We start from the raw sequence: 19942 nt of genomic DNA, 5'->3' as shown, positions 1-19942 counted from the left end.
TATTTCCAGCAATTTAAATCTCTGCTCAAAACTTTGAAGTGATACTTTTTTTTGTCGTTGTTTTATGCATTTAAGCCTGCGTTAAAAATGCAGAAAGGATGCATCATATCAGTATTTCAAGTAGAAGTAAAACATAAGGAAAAAAAAAAAACACTTCAGAATTCAAAAGTGTTTATTTAGTTTGACCAGGTTCTAGCATTACCATCATATACATTTTCCCCGGTCGTAACTTGCAATTACATATATAATATACTATGTGAATACACAAATTGTAAGCATAAAAAAAATACAAATACAAAAACATGTTATAGGATAATAAGTATAGGAACAGCAGTGACAAAGTGGAGCAAAAGACATTTCAGTCCGCTTCTGCCCATTTTCAAAATACATTTTGCAGATTGCACGCTTTTAATGGAGAAAGGCATGACATCAGACACCCATGCCCGCCTCAGGAAAAAACTAAACTGGCGCCCATCAGAAACGAGTTTATGTAAACGGGCAACTGAAATATTGACCGTGGCTGACAAGGGTCCAGCAGGCATAATGGAGACGTGTGATCGGTGCATCAGTGTGCACATCCTACTCTCTCCACCAAGATCTGGGAGGCAGGACGTAAAAAAAAAAAACCGAGTTTAAGGGCTGCAGCGCCCTACACAGTGATGATAACCATCACTCTCCAGTGTCTCGGCCTGGACGTCAGCTGTGAGCGATGGGTGTTTTCAGTGCGCTGTCTGGATGCCATGCACTGTGTGGAGGCTATAACAGAGGCACATTTCACCACGAGACACTGACTCAGTGAGCAAGCAACAGAACACTCCACTGATAAGGACCCAAACCTCCTCTCTAGCTGCTAAGACACAAGGTTGACAGTAACTAACTAGGTAATTGAGAGAGGATATGTAAACATACAGGTCTTGAATGAACCAAACTAGAATGTGGTGTCACATAGTCAAGGTAAGTAAACGTGTAGTATTATTGTTATAAAACACTAGCCATGTAAACTTCGCCTTGATCAGGCAATATATAGAGATCGGATGAATCTCTGCAAAAAATTATAGCTTGTATTCCACTAGTAAAAGCCCTTTGTGTGTGTGTGTGTGTGTGTGTGTGTGTGTGTGTGTGTGTGTGTGTGTGTGTGAGGATTAGGAAAAATAACATGCACTGAATATTATGCTCTTTAGTCTATATACACCATGTCAAATAGATATGCTTTTAGCCTAGCAAAAGTGATGTGTTATTTCCCTGACCACAATTCCAAATGAAATTCAGATCTTGTGTGGGTTCATTAAAGGCAACATTGTCAAAATATTATCATTTTTTAAATTAACTACAGGATTATGTATATTTTGAATCTAAATTCAACTTGAACAAGTTGAAACAAAGCAAAAAACTGCAGTGTTAAACTATGTGGATAATATTTTTTCACTCTTCTAGAAGCGCCCTTTCTGTCTCCATCACTTACCAAAGTGTGAACAAAAGAAGGCTTACAACACCACTAATTAACAGTCACTGTCATGTAAGTAAAGCGTTGTTCGAAACGGTATTGCCAAAACAAATCAGGCTCGATTCCTCTGTAGCCTTGCCTTAATTCTCCAACTAAACCAAATCTAGCTATAAACATCTCTTTCACAAAGTCAACGCGTTTCATTTGTTAACAGTGTCAGGTGTTTTTTTGTTTTTGTTTTTAACTTAAAAAAATTCCAGTTTAACAAAAATCCTCATGGAATGAAAGTGGGGATGGAAGACAAACATTTTTCTGTTCTGTTTTTAACCAACTCAAGGCAGCAACAGTAAAACCTCACAAAACGTGAGGAAACTTTGAGGCAAACTGTTACGGATGTTCTTTCACCCTTCTGGTATAAAAACTAACACTACGCAAGTCAAAAAATAAAAACAAAAATCAATAAAATCAATATCTCATCTGTTCCTACAAACATGCTAAAACAAAAATCCTTGCTATAAAAATCCACCATTCCTTACCAGTCAACGTTATACATAAGCCATCTGAATATTGTAATCTCAATCAAAAATACTTTTTCCACTCTCTTAATTATAATTTCAAATGATGAGATTTAACTTCCTGGCATAATATACAGTTTTAAATATATATATTTTTTTTTTCTTTTTTGACAAAATTGCTCACTGGACCAGAAATGACGTGATAAACATATTTTGTGAAAGTCGATTAGAGACCCTGAGTAAATATGATTGGACCAGACGTGATTGAGGCCCTTTTTGCTCAGCTTACTAATGACATGCATATTCCTACCTTTCAAACAAAACCATTCAGATAGATCTCAAGATGTCAAGAACCAACAGTCCGGTATAACTGTGCAGGCACAAACAAGTGTCTATTCTAAATCGAAACAGAACATCCACTTTAAATAGGTTGTCATCCCGCTTGTCAAATTTCTCTCTCGGTGTGATATGGTGCATGTTGTTTTGCCCGGCAACTGCAGGACCGGAGGAAATAAAACAGTTGTTTCACATTCGAGAGCCTTGTTCTTGAAGAATCTGTAAGAGAGGAACAACTGTTAATGGATGGAGTGGATGATGAAAGTCAGCATGTCTAGATAAAACAGGGGGAGACTTATTAAATATTCAAAATAAGATTTAAAATTCATCAAAAAATAAATAAATAAATCAGTTCGGTTCATTTCTGCACATCACTTCAACACTGAATCGACTGGCATTAGTCTCAAAGAAGTATCTGCAGAGTACATATAATTTATGAAAACATTTTAAATTATGTAAATAAACATGTCTGTATGCTTAAAATAATAATAATAATAATAATAATAATGGTTATTATTGTTAACTAAAATTATTAAAAACATTTGTTTTAATATGAAATGAAATACAATATAAACGTTAGTTGAAAAACTTTAAGTAAATGAATATTAGAAATGTTACCTTGGCAATAAACTACAATTTAATTAATTAAATAAAAAAAAAACACACACAAAACTACTAAAAATCAACCTAAATTAATATGGAAACTAAAAATAAAATCTACATAATAAAATATTAATAAAATTACAATATAACAAAAGAAAAACAAATAAATATATTAGTTTTTTTTATATAAATAATATAAATATTACAAAAAAAATAAAAATTTCAACCAAACATATATAAAAATAAATATATATATCATAAATAAATATTTCATCATAAATATATATAAATATATAACTATAACTACTTGACTAATGGCAGTTTGGTTGAAATTAAAAAAAAATATAATACTAAAAATATTTACCCTTAAGGCATTGCACAGCAAGTAAATAAATATGATACTGAATCTAAAAAACATATGAAAATCATAAATTACTTTTTTTGCTATATCCCCTGGCCCTAAACGTGAGGCCTTTGCCTATTTGTTCAAGCGATTGCGTGGACCTCACAGGAAGCGTACAACAATGCCTCACTCCAATGTGTTTATTACAGTACATGACCTCTGTTGACCTGGGGGTGGGGGGGGGGGCATTACATATTAAGCAGGTTTTCCATCATTATCTGGGAGAAAAAAGCAGACTAGATGAGCTAAGGATATAATTCTAGGGCTTTCTAATAGGCACGAGTATAGCCAGACAGCATGTGGCAAATTGAGCACTAGTAACAGAGACTCAGAGAGGGAGGGAGAGAGCGAGCGAGCGACACTGCCTTCAGCATTCAGCAGAGACCTAATTATCAGCTTAAGTGATATGTAAATGATGCCTCACCAAGAAATACTGAAAAAAAAAAAAAAAAGTAATTCCACATCCTCAGTGTGCACAGCAAGCAGGGAAACAAAACACTCAGGCATGAACACATTTGATCTGGTTAATCAACTCTTTGAGTATTGTTATGCCATGTGACCATCTGAAGAGCAGAGCTGTGGGATATTTTCTTACGATCTGTGCGCAAGTGACTATTTCTGTCCGTGCACGAGGGAAGAGTGCATGGGAGACTGTAAAAGGGTTCTGTTATCCTCACCTTGGCCTTTTCACTGGGCTCGCTGTTTGTGCCGTATGACTGATTGTGCAGCTCCTTAGAGACCACGCAGAGGAACTCAGCTTGATCCTCATTTCCATAGTTGTACGAAGAGCCGATACTAACCAACTGCCAGGAGAGAGGAAAGGAAAACACATGACGACAGTATTTCCATAGTGAACTGATTTGACTATGATAAAATACATTCAGTTGTTGCTGGTAATAATGTGTAAAACCGCAAAAATCAAAAGAAAATAAAGAAAAAAATGTTTGCATTAAAAGTAGGGTAGGCAATTTGTTTTACAAACATTTTTGTTATACTGGTTGATACTCTCTTCTCATCCTGATAGCAATTAATAATAAAAGTGGTCTAGGGGTGGGCGATATGGCAAAAATATCATATCACAATTTTTTTTTTCAGGAAAATCACGATTCTTTTTCATGTTGGTTTTACTATTTTGCAGGTGACTGAGCATTACAGCCAAACTAATGTCCCTATTTTAAAAACAAAGCCTTACAAGGTAACAAAATGTAAAGTAAAAAATAACTGCAGACATTTAGGCCAAAGTGGCGAAGATAAAAATCTTTGTCATTATTTGCTTTGTTATTAAAAAATAAGAACAAATGTACACACTAGTACACATACACAACTTAATATACATAGGACTGGGTATCGTAAAAAAAAAAAATAATTCAATACCGATACCGATACCTTCACTTCGATACCGGTTCCTGGACGATACTTTTTTCTATACCAATTTTATAAAATAATAATAATAAATAATCCGTTTTAACAACATTACCTCAAAAAAAAAAGTTTGTTGACTTTTTTACACTCATATTTTGAGTATGTAAAAAAGCACCAATGTTAAAGTTTTCTATGTATCCTAATCATTTAACATGTATTCTTTAAATTAGCTCATTGTTTCTGCCTTAACTGTTAATGCATTGTTTAACAATGAAACTGAATGAAAATTTAATTGAAATGCATTAGCCTACTTACACACAGTCACCTCTGATAACAGATCACTCTAAATTGTAATTTAGACACATGCATTTTCTGTAAAACTGCTTTGAAACGATATGTATTGTGAAAATTGCTATAGCTACAAATAAATGTGAATCGAATTAAATAGGCTACTGGGGGCGGAATATATGCCTGGAATATACCTAGGGTTGGGTATCGTTTTTTTTTTTTTCGATACTGGCGCCAAATTGCTACTTTTAAAACGGTAACGGTGCCTAAATGGTGCCCGAACCAATACTTAAAAAAAAAAGAGAGCCTCAAAACGACGGTGAATGACATTAAAGAACTTTTTTTTTATTGAAAAAAAAAAAAATGAAATAAAAAAATTCTTAAAACTGAATATATAAAAATTTTAGTTTAAATACAAAACACAACAGATTTACATAAATTCACAATAAAACCTAAGCCACCTAACCCAAATACAATAATTTAACACTAAATAACACTGCAGTAGCCTACTAATAACAGCAAAGTAGTCTTGGTATTCTTGGTATGCTACAAACCAGCTTTAAATTTCAGCAATTCTTTTCACATTTTTTGCCTTCTCTGGCCAAATACGACACCTCTCCTGACTTATTGCATGTCCTGCACAAGGTGAGCGTTATTTTAGAATGTAAGAAGAATGCTGTCATGTTTACAACTGTGGCAATAAACGTTCATCAGGCTGTATTTTCAAAAGTACGTGAGGTTCACGGCTCTATTGTTGCAGTAAACTTGCACAAAGTTCTTGAATAAATAATATATTAGATGTACGCCGGTCTGTTATCGTATCCTCGACTTTACATTTTCACAATAAACATGACGCGGAACAAATAACGAACTGTGATTGGTTGCGTTATGTCAGTCAGTCCTTGGCTGATATTTTTATTCTTAAATACATGTAAGTGAATGTGTTTTGTCATTTAAGAAACCTTTATAATGATCATGATTCATGTTAGTTGATCTATAACGCACAATGGGCGCTATTACGCACTGCAGTTTAGAGAATTTAATCTGTCAGGCTACAACACGTTAATTCATCCACTTCTCCCTAAATACATTAAAGTGGTTTTTATACTCATGCTGGTGAAGTATGAGAAGAATGTGGTTGAAAACACTGAAAGTTGTGATGACAGAGCTGAGCGCATCTGTCTCTCTGGCTCAGCGCCAGCCAACGCGCGGACGCAGATTTGAATTTAGAAGTTGATGATCACGCGATCTGAACATTAAGCACACTGGTGTGAACAATCGTACACGCTAAAGGGTTAACTAGCAATCACATGCGGTGATGATGTTTCTTGCATCCGTTTCGGAGAACCAGAGGGTAAATATTTCAACCGACAGCTGAGGCATTAAAGTGGCACCGAAATGAGGCACCGAAATCTGCGTTTTGATTCGGTCCGGTTACTTAGGCACTGGTTCCATATCGGTGCCCGGTTTCGGTACCCAACCCTAATATACTAATGAAATAATGTATTTAACAGTGGCATTCAAGAAATTTAATGAACAAATATGGGTCAATTGTGACCAGGAACTGTCTGGTTAGCCACATTCTTCAAAATATCTTCTTTTGTGTCCAGCACAAGAAAGAAATTAATACAGGTTTGGAACAACATTAGAGTGAGTAAATGATGACAGAATTTTCATTTTTGGGTGAACTATCCCTTTAGGAACAAGCAGCAGCATATTTACTATTAGGCTACTGTCTCTTTAAGACCGGACGCGACGTGTCTAATATACATGCATATGACACGCACCAGATTTTCTCTCAAAATTTCTCTGTTTGCTATCACTTTAGACATAAACAATTGTGTTTATGTAAACCTTGTGTCTATTTGACAGTATTAGAGATAACTTGTAACCAGGCGCTGTTTGACAGGCTTTTAGTGTGTGCACTTCGGTCACTCGGTTTAGTGTGACACAGAAACTTCCTCACACCTGCTACTGACTAGGGGTGAACACACTCGAACACCGAACCCCACATTCGCACCACAAATTACATCTTGTCCCTTAAACAAGCTAAGCGTAAAGCCTACACTTTGTTTCTGTGCTACCCTTCCACCACAAGCGCACGCATATGCAAAAATAAAGGCAAACAATGTTTAGCATGCTAGTCAAATAAAAGCAACCTTCCAAAATCATTTTCCTCTGCTCCTACTAGATGCACTGATGATATTGATCTCAACTTTAAACATTCATAGCTGCACCCTTTAAAGCAAACATTACATGCATCACTAAAAAACTAGAGGTTATTATATAACCGATACCAAATACATGCATGTTTATGTGCCCGTCTGCCCGATTGAACTGATATTAATTTATGGTTTTCTGTTTTTTGACAATTATAACAGCACTGAACACTTTTTAAATACTGTAATTCCTGCAATTACACTCCCTCCTTGCATACAAACCAAAACACACTTCTACAGCAATAAATAGAGTCTGATCGAGTCTGAAAGAGTACAAAACATTAAAAAAATATAGTGCAGTGTCACCAAAGTGCCTTTTTTAAATCTTTTGATCAACAAACAGGTAATGAATATGCATGTAAAATTATAACAAATAAAAACAAATATAAAACATTCTAAATAACCTGAATTACTACTTAAGTGTAGCTTAATAATATCCCAGATTCATCTTTTTATTTATAACAACAGCATTAATATTAACATCAGGAACAATTTACTTACAAAGTCTAATGCTTTCAAATGGAGAACATAAAATAAAGAACAGTGGAGTCTATCAACTCCCCATAAATGTAAGCATTCGTTTAAACTGTAGTTTTAAAAGGTTTGTGTGTTGTTCAATACACTAAAGGAGTAAAGAGAATGGAACACGCTGAATTTTGGAATGGAATTTTGCAGAAATATAAACAAAACAGCAAATTACATCCCATTCCATCTCATCAGGCATGTTATCAGAAATAATCATTTTTAGCTGGTCTACATTATGAAATACTTGCCGACAGAGCGCTGTTTTTATCTCTGCATTTACACATACACAGAACTTCTCTCATATTCTCTCAATAATTAATCATTTCCACAGAGCTGTAATTATTTAGATGTTCATTAGTGAAATAAAGGTTATATAGTAGATGTTTATATTACCGGTATTTAAGAAGTTTAAAATGAGTGGATCGTGTTAAGAGCTGCATACGGTGGCCATGCTGGAACATTCCTTCCATCAAAATGAATGGCACAATGAACGCAACTTTACATGACTAATGATGAGCATAGTCAACAGAGAGAGAATTAAATTCAGCTTTTTTTATTTCCAACATGCACTCATTCATGGTTACGTTACGTCTTTATTATGTTTTTATAGACATAGAAAATCACTCACTGCTCTTGACTGGTTAAGCCCTGAAGCAACTCTAAATATTCACTGTGCTATTAAATTAAATATACAATATGATAAGAGCAGCAATATAAACAGTAGCTCCTACCTAGTGTAACAGACAAAATAAGGCATGAAAATAACTGAAGGAAATATCTATTATTTTGGATTCTTTGCCCAATATTTTTAAAAGTTAAAAATGCAATGAAAGTACAGGTATCGGTAATAATCGGTATCGGCAAGTACTAAAAATAAAAGTATAGGTATCGGACTCGGACTTGGTCTGGAAAAAGTGGTATCGGGGCATATAGGCTTGTATTTTAAAAAAATTCAGATTCATTAAAATGACTGAATTTCATTAAAGTCTAATATTAATACAATTATACAAAAATAAGCTAATTTAAAATGTATATAATAATGTATTAGTAAATGTTAAAATTAACATTAACAGAGATTATGCTTTAGAAGTGCAGTTCATTATTTGTATATGTTATCTAATGAAACCTCATTATAAAGTGTTACCAAAATAAGAAATAAATAAAATAAAAACAGCATTTTTGGTTTTCAGCCAAGAGCATCCAGAATTTTCATTTCGGTGTATCCCTAATTTTTATTAAATAAATAAGCACTTAAAACACTTATAGAAACACACTTAATAGTAAGACAGAATTTCAACAACATTAATGGCAAAGTATTTTCCAATCTAAATATTTAACACCTGTTATGACGGACGGATGATGACATCTAACGCTGATGGAAACAACAACCCAACAGTGTATCTATTGGTGCTTCCATCCACAGCATTTTCAAAGGTGCATTACAGGGAATGCCTGGCATTCTGTCACCTTACAGCTGCCCATATAGGGTAACAACACTTCAGGACGAGCCAAAAGCAGGTCAGGAGAGCCCACACACCGCACTCGCTGCACTGGGGAAAACCCTCCTATACCACACGGTTCATTCATTGGTCAACGCCACCTCTTCACCACATACAGACAGAAAAACATCCCCATTCACTACAGGAGTTTTCAGTGGATGGGTGTCAGTTCATACAAACCTGAGCTGAGTTGGTTCATAGGTTTTATGAGAAAGAAAAAGCATTGATTTAACTGGCAGGTAAAAAAAAAAAGAAGTGTTTTGCAAACTGCCGTAAGATTAGTCAAATTAGCACCCCCAAAATTTGAATCAGTAAGTAACATCTAACCGCTGGCTTTAGATCACAATGTCCAAACCATCACATTTAAAGAACAGCGCATTAATCACGGTTGTTACACCCCGTCTACAACAGATGACCACAACAGCTTTAGTCAGTCACTAACACAGACCAATCAGCTGGTAACTATATATCCAGCAATGCCATAGCCAATGCCATATGCCGAGCGATAAATGGCTGGTGTTAAATTATATACCATTTTGTCCAAACCACTATAAAAAATAAATAAAAAATGAAATCTCTTATGCTCACCAAGGCTGCACTTGTTTGATAATATCAGCAAAACAGAAATATTGTGAAACATTACAATTTAAAATACATTTTCTATTTGAATATATTTATTCTAAAGCCATTACGCCAGTCTTCAGAGTCACATGATCCTACAGAAATCATTCTAATATGCTGATTTGCTGCTCAAGAAAAATGCATTATTACTATCATCAATGATGAAAACAGTCGTGCTGCTTGATATTTTTGTGGAAACTGTGATACAATTCAGAACTCTGAACAGAATGTTCAAAGAACAACATTTATTTCAAATAGAAAACTTAAAACTTTTGATCAATTTAAAGAGCACCTATTATGGCATTTAAAATGTTCCTAATATTGTTTTAGAAGTCCCCAACAACAGTTTTGCATGCATGCAATGACAAAAAAGACTTTAGTTTTCTTATAATATGCATTTATTTTTACCTGTTTTGACCGCGATTCTCAAATGATTCGTTTAGTGAATCACTTTTCAAAACCCCGCCTTTATGTGACGCTAATCTGCGGTGATTGGTCCGATGATGTTAGCAGTGTTTACAGAGATAATACTTATTGTTTAACACGGAGTACAATGATGCTTTTATCAATTAAATTGTGTTATAATAATGATTATAGTCCACTGCTTTGTAGTTTGTAGTAAAACATTTAAAATGAGATAAGGAATTTAATGTTATGTTAGCGAGCATAGCCCAGAGTTCATATTGTAAAAGCACAATCAGTCTTTGTTTGCGTTAGCCCGAGGCATAAACCTAACGTTTTAAAAAAAATAAAAAAATAATGCAGTTACGAGGTATTACTCTATTCTTTAAGACAACTCCGAAAACAACGACAAACACTTCACATATCTCAATACAATTGTCATTGAAGACCTAGAAGCTAAACGGTGCTTACACAACAAACCAAATAATTATTAAGCATGCTACATAAAACATAAAAGCAACAATTATTAATAACACTTACAGGTTGTGATACGGAGGAGGAAGCTGATGCAAATACACTTAGAACTGAACCTTCCTTCAATATCAGCCGGCTCGCGAATCCAAGTTTGATTGCATTTAAGTTGGTAAAGCAACCGTCTTCAAAATGGCGCGAACAAAGCACAAGGCTCGGACTATACTTCTGTGGTATAGTTGCATATGAATTGTAGCCACTTAGTCTTCAAATGCTTCAGAACACAGCGTCTCGTCGCCGTGATGTTTTCAAGTTTTCCCTGGCCTTGGAGCGCAGTAAGTGGGCGTATCGTATTCAAATAACTTGACGTCATCTAGTCAGAGAAAAAGCTTTGCAGGATGTTTTTGTTCACTTACATCTATGTTACACACTACATGAAAGGTAAATTTCAAAATTCCATAATAGGTGCCCTTTAATGTGTCCCTTTTCTGAAAAAAATATGTAGATATCTTATTGACCCGAAGTCTCGGCCACGAACCGATATAGTACAGATATTTTGAGCATCTCCAATTAAAATTCCTCAGAGTATGCTAAAAACAAGAGAGTAATCCCAGTGTTGTGTTTCTAATCACCTGTTCAAACTTCCAGCCATCTGACATGGTGGAGACCATCTGTGTCAGTTCCTCCTCCTGACACTGTAGGACTCTGTAGACGTGCTTCACAGGGAGCTGAGGGCAGAACAAAGACTTTGTGAATGCAAAAACAAACTGACATATTATTATGCAAAGTCAAGGGACACTTTTTCTTTTTGTCGGTGTCTCTGATTTAATTGTAAAATTATTCTGTCATTCCTGCAGAGCTACAAATGTCATCAGATTAAGGTGCTGAGAAGGCAGATTTCAGAGGACACCTTTGTCATGGGATACATTTTGAAAGGACCATGCAGACCGGTTAATATGTTTGTTTTGAATCAGTGGGCCTAATATGAAACACAAATACAAGTGTGTAAATTGTATAATGAAGAAAAAATATAATAATAATAATAATAATAATAATAATAATAAAAAATATATATATTTATTTTTTCATTATATATAATTATATATATAATTAATAATAAGTATATTATAAATAAATAATAATAATGATATATATATAATTATTTATTTTATTTATATATATATATATATATAATTATTTATTTTATTTATATATATATATATATATATATATATATATATATATATAAAATAAATAAATAATTATATATATATTAGGGCTGTCAATCGATTACAAAATTTAATCGTGATTAATCGCATGATTGTCATGAGTTAACTCGCGATTAATCGCAATTTTTTTATTTGTTCTAAATGTACCTTAAATTAATACTTTTCAAGTTTGTTATACTCTAATCAACATAGGCATGGATAAATATGGATGCTTTATGCAAATGTATGTTTATTATTGAAACCATAGTCAACAGAGCATGAAGACGAGACATGTTTCAAAGGTCATAGATGTTTTTCAAAGAACTTGTTCATGTCTATTAGACACGTGTAGAAAGAACAAAGAAATACAAAGTTCCCATTACTTCTCTTTCTTTGCACTGAGCAATTCACTAACACAAACATGTTTAGATTTTTGCATGACAGGGCAGCTCTTCTAAAAAAGCTAAATATACATTTATTATTTATTATTACATTAGTTTGTCTGTCTCTATGCCCATTTTGATGAAGCTAAATTCTCAATAAAACTGTTTTCATTGGTATATTTTACTGTTTCTGTTGTCAAACAACAGAATGAATATGAAATAGTGACTGAAACGCGACCCATTAAGACATAACCAGCTCTCAGCGCGAGACGCAGAGAGAGAGAGAGAGAGAGGGAGAGAGAGGTGCGCGCACGCGTGCTGGGAGAGCAGTACCGGCGGTATCGGTAGATTCTCAGAAACTAAATAATGTTTGGGCACTTTTTAGCGCAATTTTCCCCCGGAAATTGCGCTTGTTAACTCATGATTTCTGTTCTGTGCGTCTGTGCGCACCAATCTTGCACTTCAAGCAGTACTCCTCAACCAGACCACCTAGAGACTTCGGGTTTTCGGCATTATGTTAAGGAAGGTCTAATCTCGGGAACGCACAAAAAAAATCCAGGAAAAGATTTACTATCTCTTAGTGTTGTGATCCCATGAGGTGAGAAAATTGCGCTAAAACACTCACCGAGTTTTTATTACTTGTTTGAAGGGAAAAAAACGATAAAGGGGTCTGCAATGTCGCTAAGTTGGCAACACTGTGTATCTCCATTTCTCCAAGGGGTTGGGCCACGGATGAAACAGAAAATAATTAATCGCGCGTTAAAAAAAATTAGTGCCGTTAATATGATTTTGCGTTAACGCGTTAACTTTGACAGCACTAATATATATATATATATATATATATATATATATATATATATATATATATATATATATAAAACATTCCAATGAACATTTTACACAAGAAGTGTTTATGAAAGATTTGTTCTGCTCATGTTTCATTAAGTGCTGATGTGGAAGCTTGTTTCCAGCAGGGATTAAAAAAAAATTTAAAAAGGCATTTTTTTCCCCACAATTATAACTACTTTTTCAGAACTGTAGATTTATATCCCGCAATTCTGACTTTTTTCAGAATGGCGAGTTTATATCCCACAATTCTGACTTTTTTTTTCCAGAGCTACTAGTTTATGTCCCGCAATTCTGACAATTGTTTTTCACAACTGCAAGTTAATTTCCCGCAAATCTGAAAATTCTTTTTTCAGAGCTGCAAGTTTATATCACACAATTCTGACATTTTTCAGAATGGCGAGTTTATATCCCACAATTCTGACTTTTTATTTTTTCCAGAGCTACTAGTTTATATCACACAATTCTGGCTATTTTTTTTTTCAGAACTGCAAGTTTATGTTCAATTCTGACTATTTTTTTCACAACTGCAGGTTTATATCCCGCAAATCTGAAAATTCTTTTTTCAGAGCTGCTAGTTTCTATGCCACAGTTCTGACTATTTTTCTCAGAACTGCGAGTTTCTATTCCACAAATCTGACTATTTTTTCCAGAACTGCAAGTTTGTTAATTGTTTACATCCCGCAATTCTGACAATTTTTCTTCAGAAATTAGTTTATTTCCCACAAATCTGACACATTTTTTTCAGAGCTACTAGTCTACATCCCGCAATTCTGACTACTTTTCTCAGTATTGTGAGATAAACTCGCAATTGCGAATAAAGATATGAAAGTGAAAACACTTAGATTAGTTGTTTTGTTAAATATGACGTAGCACAATCTTAACATGACTTACCTGAGCCGTCTTACAATCCCGCTCCCTGATTTTGTCTTTAACCAGTTTAATCAATGAAGTGATATTGTAGAATTCAGCCTCTTCCAGCACACCTGAGAAACATTTTACAGATGAAATGTTAAAATAAAAACAAGTTACAGCTGAATTTGAAATCTAACAGCATGTCCAGACATATCTTAAAGTTCTTGATGGCATTCCCATCATACCTTCCTCTGCAAGGCCTCTGTTCAGCACCAGCTTCCCGTGCCTCAGATAGTTGAGCACCGGACCAAAATAAGTGGGATCACGGTCTATCAAATAAGCACCCGTGTCATCCTGGATGAGGAAAGAGCGTTATCAGTACCATGATGCTTGTCTCCAATGGGATTTCAGCATAATAAACATCATGCAGATCATTAAATCTGGCTATAATGATCTGACACACCACCTTTTCAGATAGTTTGTTCAGATTACAGAACATTTTAAAAGAAATAACAAACAGTGTTTTATCAGTACTCAAGAGTATCTGACTTTATCTGGACTCAAGGTGTGGCTGACATTTAACATACATGCTGCAGAGCCCATTGGGACGCTGATCCATCTCCAGCACAACATGATTACCACGGATCAATATTGAGGTCAGAGAAGAGAGCTTTATTCCACAACATTTACCCTTAAAAGAGAGCAATTGACAAGAGCAACTTCACAGTTAAAATGTCTTATTTCGTAACGAAAACATCTTCATTTATAAGAAATATTTTTGACTAAGCAGAGCAACATAAGAAATTCTTTGTCTTTTAGCAGCTTTCAACTGTCGTTGCCCTAATAAATCATGCATACTGACCTTTAAAAGTTTAAAAGCATGCAGGCAACACTATTTCTTATTGTGTCACATAGAAGAAACTAGATCATTAATTTAAAAAAAGACCAGTATATACTTGTATGACATGATAAATGTTCATATTAGTGCATTCACGAATTAAACCAGTTTAATTGGCTGGTAATTCTATTCAGGATCAATTCCTGCAAATTATTATGCATTGTGTGTGAGTATTAAAAGATTTGTAGTAATTAACTGTTTTGCTCACAGCTTAAAATAATAAGGTATAGGCATTTAACAACCAATAACACAATAGAAAAATCGAAAATAATAAATTACTAAATAAAAACCTATTTGATTTCACTAATATTCAATTATTATTTACAAAGTAAACTGACTAACAGTTTTCATTGTTTACTATAATACACAAACACTTGTGAAATATATATATATATATATATATATATATATATATATATATATATATATATATATATATATATATAAAAACAATTATTCTACTAAACCATATAAACAATATCAATATAATTATGGTTTAATTGGATAAACACTAGTTTAACATAATAATTAATATATTTAGATAAGCACTAGTAAAATATTTTATAGCATAAGATCACATACTTAAAGGCCCACTGAAGCGCTTTGGAACGCGCAGCTTTGTATGAAGCATTTACGTAATCTCCATCGTAACAGGAAGCTAAGGCGGGACATATTGAATGGCCCCTCCCTCTTTTCAAATAGCCAATAGTTTGCCTCACAGACTGCAAGTCGTACTTGACAGCACCATGGAAGCGAATCCGAGCGCTGAGTAGACGTGTAGTATATAGTAGACGTGAATAAATTCTAGCAATTTCATTCTTAAAGTCCCCATGAAATCAAAATTGACCCTATTTACTTTGTTAGCGCATATTACTAGTCTTGTGGTGAACAATTAATCCGTGCAAGAAAATATTTAAAAAAAAAAAAAAAAAATTACCATGGTAATCTTTAATCAAAATCTGAAAATGCCCCTCCCCTCTGCATTGGAGGACCTTCTCTGATGACGTAGGTTTGAGGAATTGGTTTGGGCAACGCTTAACCACTCCCCTCAAACCGTTAGTCTACTATGAGTAGAGATGGAGAGGAGGAGCGCTAGAGTAAAACCCTGCCCTCTGTTCAATATTCCTTTTCACTGGGAAATACGTCACAACACTGGAGAAAAGTCGTTTGCAACTTCCGGTTCACGGGGACTTTAACCAACGTACAGTTGGAAAATGGAATAAACCGAGCTCACATCTCCAACCCATATTGCTCAGTGACGTGTAAATGGTTGCTTTGGCCAGGTGATATTTATAGCATAGGGGGCGGGGCTTGAGATTATAGAGAGTATTTGATTGGACAGAAGATGTGATGAGAAGCTGAAGTCCGTGGTGATGTCATAAAATTCTGTGATCCATTTTAGCAGAAGTGAAAGACTAAGTTTTGAATGCTTATATCTCCTAAATGCGAATTTTGTCATTGTTTTTGAACACACCAGCTTATTCATAACCTTGAGGCTAACATGTTCATACTAAAGGCTTAAAAACTAAAAATTAATTCAATGGGCCTTTAACATTATATATTTTGCATTGTATATTGATGCATTAGATATTATAAATGAACAATGAGCAAACTTTCCAGCAATAATCAGCATTTAATAACCATATAATGTTATTAATAAATAAATGATCAAGAAGTGTTCCTTCATAATGCATTAGTGTTAAAATATTCAAGTCAATATATTCATATTAATGTTAATATTATTAATGTTCATATTCATATTAACTCAAAATATTCATGTTAAAATTGCACCGGAAGTTATCTTGACACGAACCAAGATTAATAAACGCTGTAAGAGTATTGCATATTATTAATTCATGTTAACTAATGATTTGAATTAACGGTAAAGACTTATTATAAACAGTTCCCAACATTTCAATGGTTTATAGCTAGAAACAGTCAGAAAAAAAGTGAAACTGTTACAGGTAAAAACTTGTAATCTTTGTAATATAACACTGAAAGTTCTGCATTTAGCACTTGACATGTAACGTTAGCATGCAAGTTTGTGCTGATATAATAACTATAGGCGATGTATTTTCATATTTAAACGAGCTAACGTTAATGCTACTCAAAATATACTACACGCAGCCTCTTTAAACATATCTGACAGACTAAAGCTAACTTTAATTGGTAACGTTAAACAAGCCACATCAAGTGTTATCAGTTAAGCTAAGCTAGTAAGCGGAGCTCCATTGACTGTAACTTTACTAGCTAGCCGTCTAGCTACAATATTAAAATTAGGGTTGGGCGGTATTACGGTAATATCGGATACCGCGGGATCTTAAAATAGCACCGGTATCAGTTTCAATACCGTCATTACCGGCACTTATATAGCCTATAATATATATAATTTATTTATTGGCTAAAAAATGCTTATGTGTGGTTGCAGTTTGGCAATATTTCTGGTTCCAACCGAATGAGAAGGGAGAGGCGGTAAATACTGATGAGGCAATTTGTAAATTGTTCCATAAAAAGGTGACCGCGAGAGATGTAAACACCTCTAACCTAATGTCGCATCTCCGAAACTACCACCCACTCACTGCTGCCAGGATGCATTTTGTTCTCGAGTTCATTAAATAAGCGCGTTGTTTCGTATTGGTTAAAATATTATAATGTTATTTTTTCCATCTTTCTTGATTATGAAAAGTGAACAGCACAAATAAGATGGGATGCATCGGGAGTCAGACGATTTGACCACTTCAATAAATTTCGTTTTGTAAAAGGCCTCTTTAAAACGAATTTCGTTTTGTATAAATTCTATCTTAATTTTAATAAATTTTTCATCAACCAATTGCCTATATATTTAATATAATCATGACATGATGGGCGATGGCATGCCGCGGTCACTTTAACCGAAACTTGGAGATGGCGATCGTCAATTTCTTTAAACAAAACAATTCAAAACGAAAAGAAATATAGGGTAGCCTACTCTCTGATTAATCCATGATGTGCATTTCTCTCTATGGCGTTCACAGAGATGGCGATCGTCAATTTCTCAAAACGAAAAGACAAAGGCCACTCTGATTATTTAATCCATGATGTGCATTTCTCTCTAGGCGCGTTCATACGGAGATGTGATCATCAATTTCAGCAAACGAAACCATACAAACCGAAAAGAAATAGACTAGCCTACTCTCTGTAATCCATGATGTGCATTTCTCTCTATCGTTCACTATGGAGATGGTGATCGTCAATTTCTTTAAACGAAACAATTCAAAACGAAAAGAAATATAGTCTGATTAATCAATGATGTGCATTTCTCTCTATATGCGCGCTCACTACAGAGATGGCGATCGTCAACTTCCACCTTTACAGAAAAGTTTTATTAAAAATCAAATGGACACGCGTCACCGGATTACAAAGGCACTTCTTGCTTGTTGCACGCACACAGTATTATGTTGAATAATGGTGGGCTCGGGCTCATAATAACAGTTAATGCCGTCGACCGGACTCAGACACAACGTGCACGGCTTGATTTTTTTTTTTTTTTTTTTGCCCGATCTGGCATTCAGTTTCTGAACTGTGTAGGCACAAACCAACAGTTTGGTGACGCCGTCTGAGCCCATTATGTCATCATTTTTAATTAGTCACGGTAATACCGTATACCCCGGTAAAATTGGGAGGGGGTTTGACGGTATCAAAATTCGAATACCGCCCAAGCCTAATTAAAATACATCAATATAACGAAATGTTAGACTATAAACCCATTATTTTGCGTCTACCCAGTTTAACTGAATTGCCTAAAGTCCGGATACGTGAAGTCGCGGTTAGTGTTCACTGTCATGCTAGTGAAGAGCTCGCGGTATAAATACCTTGTCAGAGTCGAGGTCGGGGTCGGCCTGGCACAGGCGGTACAGGAAAGATTTCGGGTCTCTGCACAGCGTTTGTCTCGTCGTGAGAAAGTACGTGCCGCCGACGTTCAGTCGAACCCATTTGGACGAGCCGCTTCCGGACGGCTGCAGTCTCTCACCGGGAAAAAGAGCGGGACACCTCCGACCATTCGAGCCGCTCGGGTCAGGGCTCTTCTCCGCCATCCCTCCTCTGCGCTCCCGCTGCCTTGACTGTCGACTGATGGAACTAGAGCAGGAAGTGTGTGAGGGGAGTTTGAGAGCCGCTGTGCCCTGAGCCCTCCCTCCCTACACAGGCTCCGTCACCACACACACAAAGCTGTCTATCTAGACAGCACTTTTGCCACCCAAGAATACTGCACGCGCCGTGATGCGCCTCCTAGCTAGGCAACTCTCTATACGGTTGGAACAATTATGTCATTGTTGTTTAGGCGTTTAAAACAGCCACATGATTATAGACATACATTTATGACTGTCAAAGTGTGTATTTACAGTAGTATTAAACACTAGTGAAACCACTTAGTAGGCTACTTAAGTTGTTTAGTCAGATGAACACTTTTTTTTGTCAAATTGTTCATAATAAAATGATTTTGGAGACAGATAAGTATGGAAGCCAATTTCTGTCACATAAAGGCATGCTTTGGTGAGTCATAATTACAACATAAAAAGTCAAAATTGGTGTGAGATAAAAAGACCACAAAGTAATTACCAGATGAAAAGCTGAAATTATGAATGACTAAATCAATTATGACAAGGTAAAATTGAGATAAAGAAAAGTCAAAATTATGAGGGAAAAAAGTCAGTTAAGACAAAACATCGAAATTATAAAATACATTCATAAAACTCTGATGATAAACCACGTAAAAATTCTGCCATATCATTATGAAAGTCGTAATCTTTGCCATCATTGACTCATAATTTCATCTTTGTTTTGTAATAATTTTGCTTTTCGCCTCATAATTATGACTTTATTTCATATTTATGGCATTTCATCTCAGAAACCTTACTTTTTATGTCATAATTATAATTTACAAAAGCATGTTTTTTTTTCTTATGTGATGGAAATGGTCTTCCACTGTGATATAGACAGTATTTGTATGGTCTATTCAGAAAAACACTAGTAAAATAGTTCATATTTCCAGAGTTTGGTTTGATAAACACAAGTAAAACAGATAAC

The 19942-nt window shown here is 34.9% G+C and overlaps 1 protein-coding gene across 1 annotated transcript; it reads right to left on the bottom strand.

The window, feature by feature from the left end:
• Window positions 1-154: 154 nt before the first annotated feature.
• kctd5a (potassium channel tetramerization domain containing 5a) lies at window positions 155-19139 on the bottom strand. The gene is made up of 6 exons (XM_081383172.1): window positions 18730-19139; window positions 14226-14334; window positions 14020-14111; window positions 11321-11416; window positions 3979-4104; window positions 155-2514 (listed from the first exon to the last, which is right to left on the bottom strand). The coding sequence occupies exons 1-6, from the start codon at window positions 18949-18951 to the stop codon at window positions 2485-2487; spliced, it is 675 nt and encodes a 224-aa protein (XP_081239298.1). The 5' UTR covers window positions 18952-19139; the 3' UTR covers window positions 155-2484.
• Window positions 19140-19942: the final 803 nt, after the last annotated feature.

Source organism: Scardinius erythrophthalmus (genome assembly GCF_964197995.2).
Source record: "Scardinius erythrophthalmus genome assembly, chromosome: 1".
NCBI lineage: Eukaryota > Metazoa > Chordata > Actinopteri > Cypriniformes > Leuciscidae > Scardinius > Scardinius erythrophthalmus.
Note: the sequence above shows the minus strand (reverse complement) of the source record. Positions and strands in the feature narration are given on the sequence as shown.